The sequence below is a fragment of the Ascaphus truei genome, chromosome 5 (genome assembly GCF_040206685.1).
Source record: "Ascaphus truei isolate aAscTru1 chromosome 5, aAscTru1.hap1, whole genome shotgun sequence".
Classification (NCBI taxonomy): domain Eukaryota; kingdom Metazoa; phylum Chordata; class Amphibia; order Anura; family Ascaphidae; genus Ascaphus; species Ascaphus truei.
The window spans coordinates 195,135,268-195,150,041 of record NC_134487.1 but is presented as its reverse complement, the minus strand read 5'-3'; the positions used below and the strand labels follow the sequence as shown (position 1 = coordinate 195,150,041).

At 47.7% G+C, this 14,774-nt stretch overlaps 1 protein-coding gene across 1 annotated transcript in view; it reads left to right on the top strand.

The window, feature by feature from the left end:
- Positions 1–14,774, top strand: part of DOCK5 (dedicator of cytokinesis 5) — a 177,977-nt gene that overhangs the window by 88,690 nt on the left and 74,513 nt on the right. Inside the window, 2 exon segments of the mRNA XM_075601583.1 lie at positions 128–168; positions 323–375. Coding sequence (XP_075457698.1) covers positions 128–168; positions 323–375 — 94 coding nt within the window.

Here is a 14,774-nt window from a genome sequence, read left to right as displayed (position 1 = left end):
GCTTCCTCGTGAGAGAACAACTTCCTTCCTATGCATTTCACAACTATGGTGTTGCTTTGTTATTTATATAGATATATATTCTTCCTGGTCTTAGGCGCTTATGATCTATTATTAACTATCTCCACAGGCTGGTACCGAGGACACACCCTTAGGTACAAAGCACAAAAGGTGAGAACCATAAACGTGATCTGATTTGGTAATGTAATCTGATTGGCTGTGAATGTAAGCAGTGTCAGCTACTCTTGCTCTTTGGGGTTTGGAGAAGCTGTTGCTATAGGTAACCACATAATGTCTGTTCATATTGAGCTGCATTTTTCTCCAGGGCATCTTCCCATCAACCTACATCCACGTGAAGGAAGTGACAGAGAACAAAGGGTGAGTACAGTGTCCTTGCTGTGTCTATGTATGTATAAGAATAGGTGATACCCGGCACTCCTGTATCAATAATGTACTAGTCTGGTGCTTGTACCATAAAACAAATAAAGCATACGTTACCAGCTGTGAAGAGGCGACAGCACTCAGTGAAGTTTCCAAAAAAGGAAATGTATTAGAAGTATGACACACAGAACCAATGTTTCGATCCACACAGGGGGGTTTTCCTCAGGGGAGTGCAGCGAACTAGTGACGGTAGCTGACTAATATACCCACCACCCAAGTGCTCCTGAACACACCCAACAATTAAAATCAAGCAAAGTGCGCAGAAATGCAGGTGAAAAACATGATTAGTACAAAGCAACATCAGTTGTGCATAAGTCCTGCTGCATCGCTTGTTCCGCTCACGTGACTTTAGCCGGCTGAGCAGAGCGTCCTGCGTCCCCAAAGCTACCAAGCAGCGCTTGCGCACTGTAACAATCTTATATAGCCGAAAGAGTCCTGAGCCAGATCCCCGAGAATTCAACATCCCCAGCCTGCAAGGGTGAGGAGTTCCTCCGAGAGTGGGACACACGAGTAATGTTTTGGAGTCCCTCCACATTGAATGTCTTCTTTGTACGCCTTCTGAGCGTCCCGGGTTGTCATGGTAACTGGAATACAACAATAAGCATGCATGCGCACTGTGAAGGCAAATGTTATACTGGAGCAAATGCAGCCTGAAAATGACGCGCGACAAGCACAAAACACCAAACAAGTGAGGGTAAATAGTATGAGAGACAATGGGGTAAAGGGGGTAATAAAGTCAATGGAAGGGGCAGTGAATGGCATAAAAACTACTCATTAGAGGAAGGCTACAATATTATAGGATTATAGCAGGCAGAAATCCATAAGAAATTCATGGCTCATCAGATAGCACAGTAGCCCAGCATGGAGCTGCAGATAACAAGTACAAAGGTTAAAATCCCATAATCATATTGATAATCCAAGGTAAATTCCTCAAGGAAGCATCCTCAATTCATGCCCTTGTTAAGGCCCTTTGGAGCCACTGTGTTCAGTCTGTAAATCATTTTTGCCTCAATTTGAAGTAATGCATTGCCTGTTCCCGCCCCTGGGTGGGACATGCGTCTGTACAATAGGCATGCACCGGAAGATGGCCAAGCTGTGTTGTTTTTGCTTAAAGTGCGTATCTACTGGCAAATGTTTTAAATCATCCTTGTTTGTAGAATCCAAGAGGGCCTTACGAATAGTGGATCTATGCATGGCTATTCTCTCTCTTAACATTCTAAACGTTTTCCCTACATAATGAAGCCCACAAGGGCATTAAATAATGTAAACAACGAATTTGACTGTCAGTTTAGGAAGTCCACTATTTTAATAGAATTGCCATTATGTGGATATGAGAAAGAGTTGCCTAACATCAAGTATTGACAATTAACACAAACTTTGCACTTATGGACACCAGGAGCCATTGTAAGCCAAGTAGGAGAAATTGCATATCGAAACGTTGGTTCTGTGTGTCATACTTCTAATACATTTGCTTTTTTAGAAACTTCACTGAGTGCTGTCGCCTCTTTGCCATCTTTGCTGCTGGTAACGTATGCTTTGTGTATATATACAGCTCAGCCCTGTTATAACGCAATCCGTTACAACGCAAATCCGCTTATAACGCGATGCAAGCGTGGCTCCCAATTTTTGTATTTATGAATACTTTACAACACAATTATTGGTATCTTAAATACTTTATTGTACAATTCATACAATTGTACATTATTTCTAACGCGATCTGCTTATAGCAAAATGTGATTCTTTGGACCACATGCACAGAGTTATAAGGGGATTGGTGTGTGTGAGTGTGTAAGTGTGTGAGTGTGTGAGTGTGTGAGTGTGTGAGTGTGTGAGTGTGTGAGTGTGTGAGTGTGTGAGTGTGTGAGTGTGTGAGTGTGTGAGTGTGTGAGTGCGTGCGTGCGTGCGTGAGTGTGTGAGTGTGTGAGTGTGTGAGTGTGTGAGTGTGTGAGTGTGTGAGTGTGTGTGTGTGTGTCTTTCTTTCTTCAGGCTCAGTGGAAAATTCCCTTGAAATATTGTTTCTTCCAAAAGAGCTCCATCTTAATTCTCCTATTGATTTTGTTGAAAAGGATCCCATACATTATTTACCACATAGTCTTTGACTTCACCTGGTTCCATTTATTTCAATCTTTGCAGACTTGACACTGTTGTTGAACATCCTTTTGGTCTTGCTGAAATTCATATGGAGCCCACACTCTTACTTGCTTTTGCAAATTCTCCAATTTGTTGCGGAGGTCTTCTGGACTTGTGGCAAAAATAACAATGTCATCTTCAAATCATAGGTGACTGAAATATTCACCGTTGATTTTGATTCCTTTTTCTTCCAAATCTAGTGTCTTGAACAATGTTTTAAGTGTTTCAGTGAAAACGTTTGCTGACATGATGTCTCCCTGTAAGGCCGGTTTAACCACTAGGTATACTAAGAGGTCGTCTAGAGCAAGGGTGCACAAATTTTTCCCCTGCTTGAGCCACCACCCACCCCCCCTTTAGCTTGGATCTGGCATCTAATGACGCAGCGGGGTGACATCACATTGCCATGGTAATGTGACATCGTGACCCCGCAGCGTCAGTTGATGCTGCGTTGTCATGACAAAATGTCACTGGAAACCAAGGGAACTGAAGTTAGAGGCCTTGCGCGCCCCACCCCCGGCATTTCATTTAAATGCCTTGGGGGAGAGCGCAGGACCTCTGTAACCACTGCGCACCAATGGTCTAGAGCAGCAAAATTTGTGGGGCATCAAATAAAAGTGCCTGCTGGACACCGGTGGAACTTTCCGGCACGTCGACGGACACCCTCCATCAGGCCCCCTTGTCACGGGAGACCAGGTTTATTAACACCTTTTTATACTGGGATCATTGAGCAAAACACGGAGGTAAAATAAATTGTAATTTATTTCACGAAAAGACATACACACAATGTAACACAATTCACAAGGTTAACACACTTACTGGGAACGGGGCTAACGAATAAATCCGTTTCTGGAACGAAATTCACAAAAATGACCTTTTTAGGAGCACTTTCCACTGACCGGTAGTTGCTCACAAAAGTCTTGGAACTGTTTTCGGCATGCAGTGCCAGATGCGACCGCTACGTTCTCAAAAGCTGGACTTAGAAACTTTTCTGAGTTAAAAATCCATGAAGCCGGCTTGTGTCTATTCAGTTCTGAGCATCTTTGAATTTGCCGCTGTTGGTTTGGCGCTTGGAATCTGCCCTCCTGATTAGCTGCAAGCCCACTTAAGGCTTTCAGGCTCTCATTCACCAACCTTTTCAGCCTATCAGAGCGTGGGAATTCTCCTGCCAGCCAATCACCGATTTGCTAGTATTGTAAACCCAGGAGGGCACCTTTTCTCAGTCTTTTTAAAGGGGCATGCACCAACCTTGCACCTCTGCCTCTTTGCATACTGAGCCCACCCGCTGTCCAGGCTCCACAGTCTGATGCCCGGCAAATGGTAGCCGGATAGTCTTGTGTTAGCCCAGGATGTGGGTACTCAAGCAGAACTGCAGTACCCCTCCTGTTCTTACACCTTGGCATCCCTGAGGCTTTCAAGTACGGACTCCGCACAGACACAGAGGCACCAAGCTTGGTAGCCATCTGGGTTTTCCGGAATCCATGACTTGGAAATCCCTCAGTTCATTTACAGGTGATCAATATATATACACCTATTAAAATATAACCATTTAATAAAATATATTGTGTCCTTTCTTCTGTGTGCTAAAAGATGTAAGTTCCTATTCTGGTGTCAGGGATGGAGTGAGTATAATTCACCTACCCTCACTAGCCTCATTCTTGGCACACATTAGAAAAATAAATTTTAAAACTTTTACACACTGCAAACATGCTTAGCTTTATCCCTTAGCTGGAGCATCCCTTGAACCCCTATACCAGGTTCAGGGTGCCTGGGCATGTATCTGGGTACCTCTACTATACTGGGGAACCCCTGCTACACTAGGGACTCCGTGTAAAGCTGCAGATATCGTTTAAATCCTTCATACCCATTTACCTTGTCTGGATGATGCTGCAGCAGGGATCCTGGCGGTGAGTCGTTAGAACGTTTTCAGAGTCAGAGTTTGGCGGAGTAATGTGCTTGGCTGTATCCGAGAATCTCACTCAATTCCCGGATATAACTTTTGGGGTATCCCATAACTCTTGAACCCCGATACATAGACACATTCTGTAAAGACTTTCTCCGACAAACCCACCCTGAAACTTACAGCCTAGACATCTCCCGATCCCACCACCTCAATAAAGACAAAAGACAAATAAATCTTTAATATCGCTAAAGGGGCACACAGTCTCAGCAATCCATTTTCGACATCTGGGTTCAAGAGCTGACACCCTAGGACCCCGACACACGGGTCAGGGGTAACCAGGTGGGCTTGACCTTTATTCATGAGCACGGTTAACCCCTTCACCTTCACACCCCCCATTGCTTTTTGGTGTGTTCCATACTGTATTTGAGTGTTGAGGCCTTACTTTAGCTGGGTTTATTGTTCAAACTGTCATAGTGCAGGCATACCTCGCATTAACGTGGGCAATAGGACCGGAGCATGTATGTAAAGCGAAAATGTACTTAAAGTGAAGCACTACCTTTTTTCCACTTATCGATGCATGTACTGTACTCAATCGTCCTATACGTTCATAACTGATGTAAATAACGCATTTGTAACAGGCTCTATAGTCTCCCCGCTTGCGCACAGCTTCGGTGCAGGTAGGGAGCCGGTATTGCTGTTCAGGACGTGAGCTTCCATTTGCCTATTGGGCGATATGTCCTTACTCACGAGTGTACTTAAAGTGAGTGTCCTTAAGTGTCCAGGGTATGCCTGTATAGTTAAACCTACAGTACCAGCACAAGTGCCAATATACATCTTCCAGAATACCCGTTACCACCATCTCTCCACCTTCAGGCAGTGAGGGAAGTGTGTGTGTGTGTGTGTGTGTGTGTGTGTATATGTGTGACGGGCTGTTGTGGCAGTGTTTCTGCATCTGATACACGGAGTGTGCAGGTCTGAATATGAAGCATCTGGACACTTTCCCTACAGTGCTGGATGGAGCACTGATTATTTGTGGGCACCACCATCTTCACTGCTGATACAAAGGAGACTCTGGTGCACAATCCATCCACTTACGGATAAGTATCCGCTACTTACCACCCATATACATCAATGCTCCCACAGCTCCTGACTGTTTACAGATTGTCTCCTAGGAATGTTTTTTTAATATTATGAAGTGAGTGCATGGCCTTGCGGCCACGCTTGTTCTTAAATAAATGTATACTATATACATACAGTATTATGATATGGAGCTGGCTCTTCTTAGTTTCTTATATATATATATATATATATATATATATATATATATATGTGTGTGTGTGCGTGTGTGTGTGCGTGTGCGTATGTATATATATATATATATATGTATATATATGTGTGTGTGTATGTATATGTGTATGTGTATATATATATATATATATATATATATATATATATATATATATATATATATATACACCATAATACTGAGTTAAGTTATGGTGAGTAAAAAAAGTAACAAAAACCCTCCACAGGAAAGCAAATATGCAAATACAACTGTATGCTCATCTGCATGTCTTAGGCAGGTCTGCAACCCCACCTTTCCCCATTATCACCCAGCATACAGCACTTCCACTGCATCAAGGGATTCTGGGAAATGACATGCAAATGAGCACACAGTGTCACTTTTTGCCTCAAAAAACATTTTTAACATGGTTCCCTATAGGCTTAAGCTTGCTGCATGGTCACAGCTTTGAGCACAGCCAGGGTTAAGGTGCATACCCAGAAAACCACCCACATACATCTGTTTCGACCTCAATGGGTCTCATCAGTGTGGGGTTGATTTTAACTGGGTATGCAAAGAGGCTATGGGATAGGCTATACCATAATACTGAGTTAAGTTGATGAGACCCATTAAGGTCGAAACAGCTGTCTGTGGGTGGTTTTCTGGGTATGCACCTTAACCCTGGCTGTGCTCAAAGTTGTGACCATGCAGCAAGCTTAAGCCTATAGGGAACCATGTTAAAAATGGTTTTTGAGGCAAAAAGTGACACTGTGTGCTCATTTGCATGTCATTTCCCAGAATCCCTTGCTGCAGTGGAAGTGCTGTATGCTGGGTGATAATGGGGAAAGGTGGGGTTGCAGACCTGCCTAAGACATGCAGATGAGCATACAGTTGTAATTGCATATATATATATATATATGTATGTATGTATGTATATATATATATATATATATATGTATGTAAAGCATACATTACCAGCAAAGGTAAGGAGACAACAGCACTCAAAAGGTATAAGCAGCTATAAACTGTATTCAAGAAACTTGCACATACGGATATATGTGCAAGTTTCTTTAATACAGTTTATAGCTGCTTATACCTTCTGAGTGCTGTTGTCTCCTTACCTTTGCTGGTAATGTATGCTTTATTATTTTTTATGACATAAGCACCAGGTCATTATATCACTACAGGAGTGCCAGATATTCATGATTTGTATATATGTATGTGTGTATGTATGTGTGTATATGTATATAAGCGTGTAGAAACCAGGGGGATCCTGATAACAAATTGAGACAGCACACCGCCGATGTACTGTAGAAAAGAAAGTGTATTAAGAACACCAGGCAGCCAACGTTTCGGTCCTCGTTGAGGGACCTTCCTCAGGGCGCTGTGACAAGCATCTGCCTTCTACATAAACGTGAGTGCTAACTGCCATACCAATGACCATATGTATATGTATATGTATATATATATATATATATACAGTGTTCGACAAACCTATACATTTGCTCGCCCTGGGCGAGTGGATTTAACCCCCGGGCGAGTAAATATTGGCCCAAGCAGCACACGTTTGGTACTAGGTGGCGAGTAGATTTTTTTGTGTGGCGAGTAGATTTTTTGGTGATTTGTCAACCACTGTATATATATATATATATATATATATATATATATATATATACAGTGGTTGACAAATCACAAAAAATCTACTCGCCACACAAAAAAATCTACTCGCCACCTAGTACCAAACGTGTGCTGCTTGGGCCAATATTTACTCGCCCGGGGGTTAAATCCACTCGCCCGGGGCGAGCAAATGTATAGGTTTGTCGAACACTGTACAGTATGTGTATATATATATATATATATATATATATATATATATATACATACACACACATATACACACACACACACACACACATACCCACACATACCCCCACACACACACACACACACACATATATGTGTATATATATATATATGTGTGTGTGTGTGTGTGTGTGTGTGTGTATATATATATATATATATAGGTGTGTGTGTGTGTGTGTGTGTGTGTGTGTATATATATATATATATATATATATATATATATATATATATATATTAGATAGAAGGAGAAAGCGCACAACCCATAACGTAAAAACGTATGTAGCGGGTATTCCCCCCCCCCCCAATCGCAGATATTTGTGGGTGCAAGGAACATATGGTGTTACCAAGTGTGGTGCGTATACCTGCAGGCTCACAGGAGGCCTGAGCCTCCGCTAGTGAGAGCCTGGGGTGAATCCTCTGGAATGTTCTCGGTTTAAGCGCCTCCACCTATGTAGGATTCTATGGGAATGTAGAATGACCCTAACATAGGAACCCACCCAGAAACCACATACACCAGTATTATGTATAACAGGTTTACTGAATGAACAAAGAACACTATAACATCATACTTATACTTTATAACTTCACCACGTTATAACATCCCCACAAGGTGCCCACAGCCCAACCCCTTTGTCCCGTGGTCAGCGCTGCCACTATGTGAGAGAGAATGTTATGATCTGTTGGTGCACTTAAAGAGTACCTGCCGAGTGCTCCTGCACTCGGGCCTGCAAGGAACTTCACAAAGGATCTGTCATTCTGGGATCCCGTCTGATCCAGTCCGGTGAATCCTTGCTTGGGGTCTGCCAAGGGCGGTCCCACCCTGAAGATAGTCTTTCTCTCTGGGCGTAGACTTGAGCCCAAGTCTCCTTTCAGGAAGTGCAGCGGCCGCTTTATCCCTGTCTATCACTGGCACTACGTGATATGCGCTATACTATAGGCCGTCCCTACAGCACAGCAACCTGTAATGGCTTTGGGGAAAACTCCTAGGGCCTACGGGGCAGCCTATCTTAGGCAGGGGTCCCTCCCCCTGTACCCGCACTACCTCCTCCCGTACTACCCGAGTCCCCTCTGCCTCACTCTTAACTAACTGGTCCCAGCGCCTGCAGCAACAAGCTGTGACCCACTGGATGCTTGCAGCCAACGTGCTGCACAACACTGTGCCTGCCTGTCAGACCTCACGGCACTGACAGCCGTGACCCTGACAAGAGAGCACACTTAACACTAAGGGCAGCGTCCCTACCTTGGGCCGTCCCTTATCAATTACCCCACTAGCCTCTGGATGAGTTGGGGCCTACCTGGGATGTGGGTACCTATCGGGGGGCAGGCGCTGCACTCGCTCCCTACACCCTTCCTTCCCCTTCTGCTCCCTAGCTCCAACTAACGTAAGTGACAGGGTCCCTAACCTGAGGGCTGTCCATGGCAACACTCACTCCACTGGGCGACTCAGAGCTAACTTGGGCCTTGGGGGCTGCTGGCCTAGTGCAGGGAGTCACTGACTCCTGCACCCTACCTCCTTCCCTTGGCTGCTCCTGGGTCTCACTGACTCGCGTGTCCTCAGCGCGCGAAATGTATCTTTCTGTTTCTGCCAAGTCATCCTCCAGCCCTATTGGCTCTCTGGTGTCATGTGGCTCTGCCCCTATGCACCCTGGGGGCTGGCAATCCTGCACTGCGCATGCGCGAGCTTCTGTGGGCCTCCCGCTCTATTGGGCTCCTGCGCATGCGCAACCGCACTGACAATGGCTGCGCCCTGCTTTGCTAGCCGCCGGGACCTTAACGACGCGACCGCGGCCTTAGCCATGGCCCGATCACGCCCCGGCAACCGGCCGCATACCGGAGGAGACGTGCTACTCCCTGCTCCGGCCCCCACCCTTGGAAGCAGCCGTCGGGTCCGTTGCTGGCTCTGGCGGCGACCGTGCTGCAACAAGGGAGGGGGGTCTCCAGGAGCCACGGGAGCTCCAGGCTACACTCTCCCCCTGGTGAAAAGTCCAACGTCCCCGCTTGGGGCACGACATCAATCGGCATCAGGTTACACAAATAAACATTGGCATTGCATAACGGTACACTCAGCAGATTGACTTTAACATCACTATTACCTGGCAGGTCATATAGAATAACTGAGGTGAGCTGAGACCATCTGTGGGGTGCGCCTAACTGATCATGTGGGGGTACCTCACTTTTGCGTCCGTGAGCCTCCCCTAGAAAAATCTCTTGGAGAGCACACTCTGGAGTGACAGTCACCGGTTCCGTACTACTTCCTCCCCCTGGTGGAAGGAATAGTACACTGTCTCTTAACCAGGCCTTTACCCGGCCATCCGCGGCAGGGATGCGGTAGGCCAGGAGGCCAGGACCTTTCCTGCGGTCCACTACATGGCGAATGGAACGCTCCTTTTTGGGCTGACTGGAGGCAATTTTTACTGAATCCTTCTCTACATAGTCTTTGTCCCTTCACACTTGCGAGGCTTCCACTGGGAAGCGAGCAACGGACAATGTCTCTTTCCTCAAAGTCTCTGTTTCACCTGGCAGGGGGTAAAGGGTAGATACCTTACCACAGCGGTGATTCACGGTGGCCAACAGGTCCTCGGGGACGCTGTCAGTTCCCACCTCGGCTGTCTTGGAACCTGTCCCCGGCACTTCTAGGGCAGTCCACTTACTGGCTGGAAACTCGGGAGCGTGGGTCGCAGTCCTGGGACCATTTGGGTCGGAGCACATGGGCTCACACTCGGTTCAGTTGTGATGACGCACAGATGTCCAGCTACGTTCTTCTGCTCAGCATGAACTTTAGTTGGAGCATTTTTCACAGCCATCTCCACCGGAGCCTGTAGGGAGTAAGGAGGTTCCTCACCACTCCGCTGGCTTGCGATGGATTCCTCTTCCTTTGGAACACTGTCAGGTACCATCTGTGCTTCACTGGACACCACGATAGGACTGATTGTTCTCTTCACTTGGACGATAGGCGGTAGATACTGGTCCATTCGCACCACTGGACAGTTATCTTCTAAGGGAGACACCTCCGCCAGGACGCGATGCCGAGTGGAGCCATTCGCCCCGGTGACCATACTTAAGGAGCTATCGTGCTCCGCGATCACCGGGAGGCTCACACCCGACACCCCTGGGGCAGTCAACTCACCCTTGTCGTCATTAGCAGGTACTGATCCCAAGCCTGGGACCGATGGTACCATTGGAGTAGGCCGGACGGCCCGTTGTAGGGCACATGGGCTCACAGCAGGCTCTGTATCCGCCGAGATAGTTGGTTCGATGACGTCACTAGAGTGGTCTGCCGGCATGCGCATCACCACGAACGGTTGGTTGCTGGAATCACCAAAGGAAGATGGGGGTATAGACACCTTACCCTGTGGTTCCTGCTCTACCACTAGGACATCCCCTTTGAGAGGGTCTGGAACTGTGCGTAGAATGCTCGATTACTCCAAAATTTCTATGAGAGGGGTAGATTGGTTAGCTATACGGACCGTCTCCGTATTAAAGTCGACCGCTTCTTCCCCAGCTGCTTTTGCAGGCTGCCACAGCACGGGCTTCATGTACTGTTCCCCGCAGTCAGCACATCTGTCTCCCCAGTCTAATGTACAAAGGGGACAGTCATATCTGTTACAGACACACCGTATGCACCCGTTCTCGCTCACCCTTTCCACCTTGTGTGCTATCAGTCACTTGAATACATCATACTCCATACCACCAAACGTAATAATGTCTTCTTGTAAGCACGGACACAAGAGAACGGACACATCCCGGCCTTTGCCCGCCAGACTCCAATCGGCAGAGGGGGTATTTCACTGTGCTTGCTCCCCCTGGTGGAATGTAAAGGAGGGGTGATATACTCTCTCAAGGAGTGTGTCTGGTTCTGCACTACGTCACTCAATTGGCGGGGTTGGGGCTTAGGTTTTCCCGCCAATCCCGGACGGTTTTCTGCAAAGTCATTCTGCTCCACCTTAAGCGCAGCACCACGTGCATGTTGCCATGGCGATTGGTCAGCGTAGACTATCGGATAACCCTCCGGAGGGCACCCAGGCATAAACAACGTGGATGGTGTCTCTGACAGGCATATATTCTCCGGGGAGATCACCTCAAAAAGTATTGACATCCACTGAGCTGTGGGGTCTTGCTCTTCATCTAATAGACACGCGTATGACCACCCGGGAATTTTACGCATATGCTCCCAGACTTTCAGAGCTGATATGTGTGCGGGAAGGCCTCCTACGGCCACCGCACGGCGGGGGCTACAATGTTGCTCCCACGCCCAGACAAAGACCTCACATCCGGACTTTACAAACATGGTGAGAAAAAAATAGGACTTGGACAATTTGAAAAAAAATGGAACAGGGCACCCCAGGTCTATCTCAGCAGCGCCTCCAACTGTAATGGGTATTCCCCCCCCAATCGCAGATATTTGTGGGTGCAAGGAACATACGGTGTTACCAGGTGTGGTGCGTATACCTGCAGGCTCACAGGAGGCCTGAGCCTCCGCTAGTGAGAGCCTGGGGTGAATCCTCTGGAACGTTTTCAGTTTCAGCGCCTCCACCTATGTAGGATTCTATGGGAATGTAGAATGACCCTAACATAGGAACCCACCCAGAAACCACATACACCAGTATTATGTATAACAGGTTTACTGAATGAACAAAGAACACTATAACATCATACTTATACTTTATAACTTCACCACGTTATAACATCCCCACACGGTGCCAACAGCCCAACCCCTTTGTCCCGTGGTCAGCGCTGCCACTATGTGAGAGAGAATGTTATGATCTGTTGGTGCACTTAAAGAGTACCTGCCGAGTGCTCCTGCACTCGGGCCTGCAAGGAACTTCTCAAAGGATCTGTCATTCTGGGATCCCGTCTGATCCGGTCTGGTAAATCCTTGCTTGAGGTCCGCCAAGGGCGTTCCCACCCTGAAGATAGTCTTTCTCTCTGGGCGTAGACTTGAGCCCAAGTCTCCTTTCAGGAAGCGCAGCGGCCGCTGTGTCCCTGTCTATCACTGGCACACTACGTGATACGCGCTATACTATAGGCCGTCGTACAGCACAGCTTTGGGGAAAACTACTAGGGCCTACGGGCAGCCTATCTTAGGCAGGGGTCCCTCCCCTGCACACCGCACTACCTCCTCCCGTACTACCCGAGTCCCCTCTGCCTCACTCTTAACTAACTGGTCCCAGCGCCTGCAGCAACAAGCTGTGACCCACTGGATGCTTGCAGCCAACGTGCTGCACAACACTGTGCCTGCCTGTCAGACCTCACGGCACTGACAGCCGTGACCCTGACAAGAGAGCACACTAACACTAAGGGCAGCGTCCCTACCTTGGGCCGTCCCCTTATCAATTACCCCACTAGCCTCTGGATGAGTTGGGGCCTACCTGGGATGTGGGTAACCTATCTGGGGGCAGGCGCTGCACTCGCTCCCTGCACCCTTCCTTCCCCTTCTGCTCCCTAGCTCCAACTAACGTAAGTGACAGGGTCCCTAACCTGAGGGCTGTCCCTGGCAACACTCTCTCCATTGGGTGACTCAGAGCTAACTTGGGCCTTGGGGGCTGCTGGCCTAGTGCAGGAGTCACTGACTCCTGCACCCTACCTCCTTCCCTTGGCTGCTCCTGGGTCTCACTGACTGGCGTGTCCTCAGTGCCCGAAATGTATCTTTCTGTTTCTGCCAAGTCATTCTCCAGCCCTGTTGGCTCCCTGGTGTCATGTGGCTCTGCCCTATGCACCCTGGGGGCTGGCAATCCTGCAATGCGCATGCGCGAGCTATCTGTGGGCCTCCGCTCTATTGGGCTCCTGCGTATGCGCAACCGCACTGACAATGGCGGCGCCTCTGCTTCGCTAGCCGCTGGGGACCCTAACGACGCGACCGCGGCCTTAGCAACGGCCCGATCGCGTCCACAGGCAACCGGCCGCATACCGGAGGAGACGCTCTGCTCCCTGCTCCGGCCCCCACCCTTGGAAGCAGCCGTCGGGTCCGTTGCTGGCTCTGGCGGCACCCGTGACCGTGCATGCAACAAGGGAGGGGGGTCTCCAGGAGCCACGGGAGCTCCAGGCTACACGTATAAAAGTTTAATAAAAATATATAGAGAGGGAAACAAGCTCACTCACAAACATAAAATCTAATTATGCATGTATGAAAATAATATAACCACCACGGGAACAGCACGGAAAATCTCCTGCAGCGTCAGATGTAGCAAACGCCGCCCGCTCGTGTCCACGGTCTGACCTCATGCATGGTTTTTCTATTGCTCTGTCGTTCTATGGTTTTTTTTGAAACCTGTAAACTTAGGAGTCCTGAGTTGTCCAGTCTCTCCACACCCATTCCGCTTTCAGCCGCGCCAATTCTGGGGCTGTGTGCAGCAGGGCTGGAAGCTTGCCACTGCTTCCGACCCTTGTTGATGACGTAGTGTTGGCGCTGCTTCTAACGCGTTTCGTCAGACACACTGATATATATATATCTCCCATGCCAGTACACACTAATCTATATTCTGTCACTTTGAGATGGGAACTGCCTTGGTATTCCCCCAATGGTTTGTACTGGCACAGGAGGGACATAGAGAGAAAAGGGGAATTATTCTTAATGGTAATTCCTTTTTTTTCTAGTCCATCCATGCCAATACAACATTCCCTCCCTGTGGAATTTTGTTTGTTATTTATGTTTGATTGGGCTAATAAAATTAAATGTATTTAAAGTCTCAGTGTGGCAGTTCTTTCTTTTTTGATTTGGAGATAAATGTCTGAATAAGCATCCAGACTTTTACAGAGAAATGATTCCAGTGTCCCGAGAGTAGATTTGGTCTCAGGATGGGGCTGACGTGTTACGTTGTGCGTGTAATCACCCCTTGATTCCAGTGTCCTGGGAGTAGATTTGGTCTCAGAATGGGGATACCATGTTTCATGTGTGTGTGTAATCACCACCAAACCACCTTTCGTTGCAGACCACCATGAGCTGGGTGATAACTGGTGAGCTGCCCCTGGTGCAAGAGCTCACTGCCACCCTACGAGAATGGGGAACACTCTGGCACAAGCTGTACGTGGTGAGTGTGGCGACCTGGAGAGTTACATTTCACGTGTTCCCAATCTGGAGGCCGTTGCCTTATTAACGCCCCATCTCTCCTGCAGCACAATGAGCTGGTGCTGTTTTCGCCAGGTGGAGGAAATGTTGTTTCT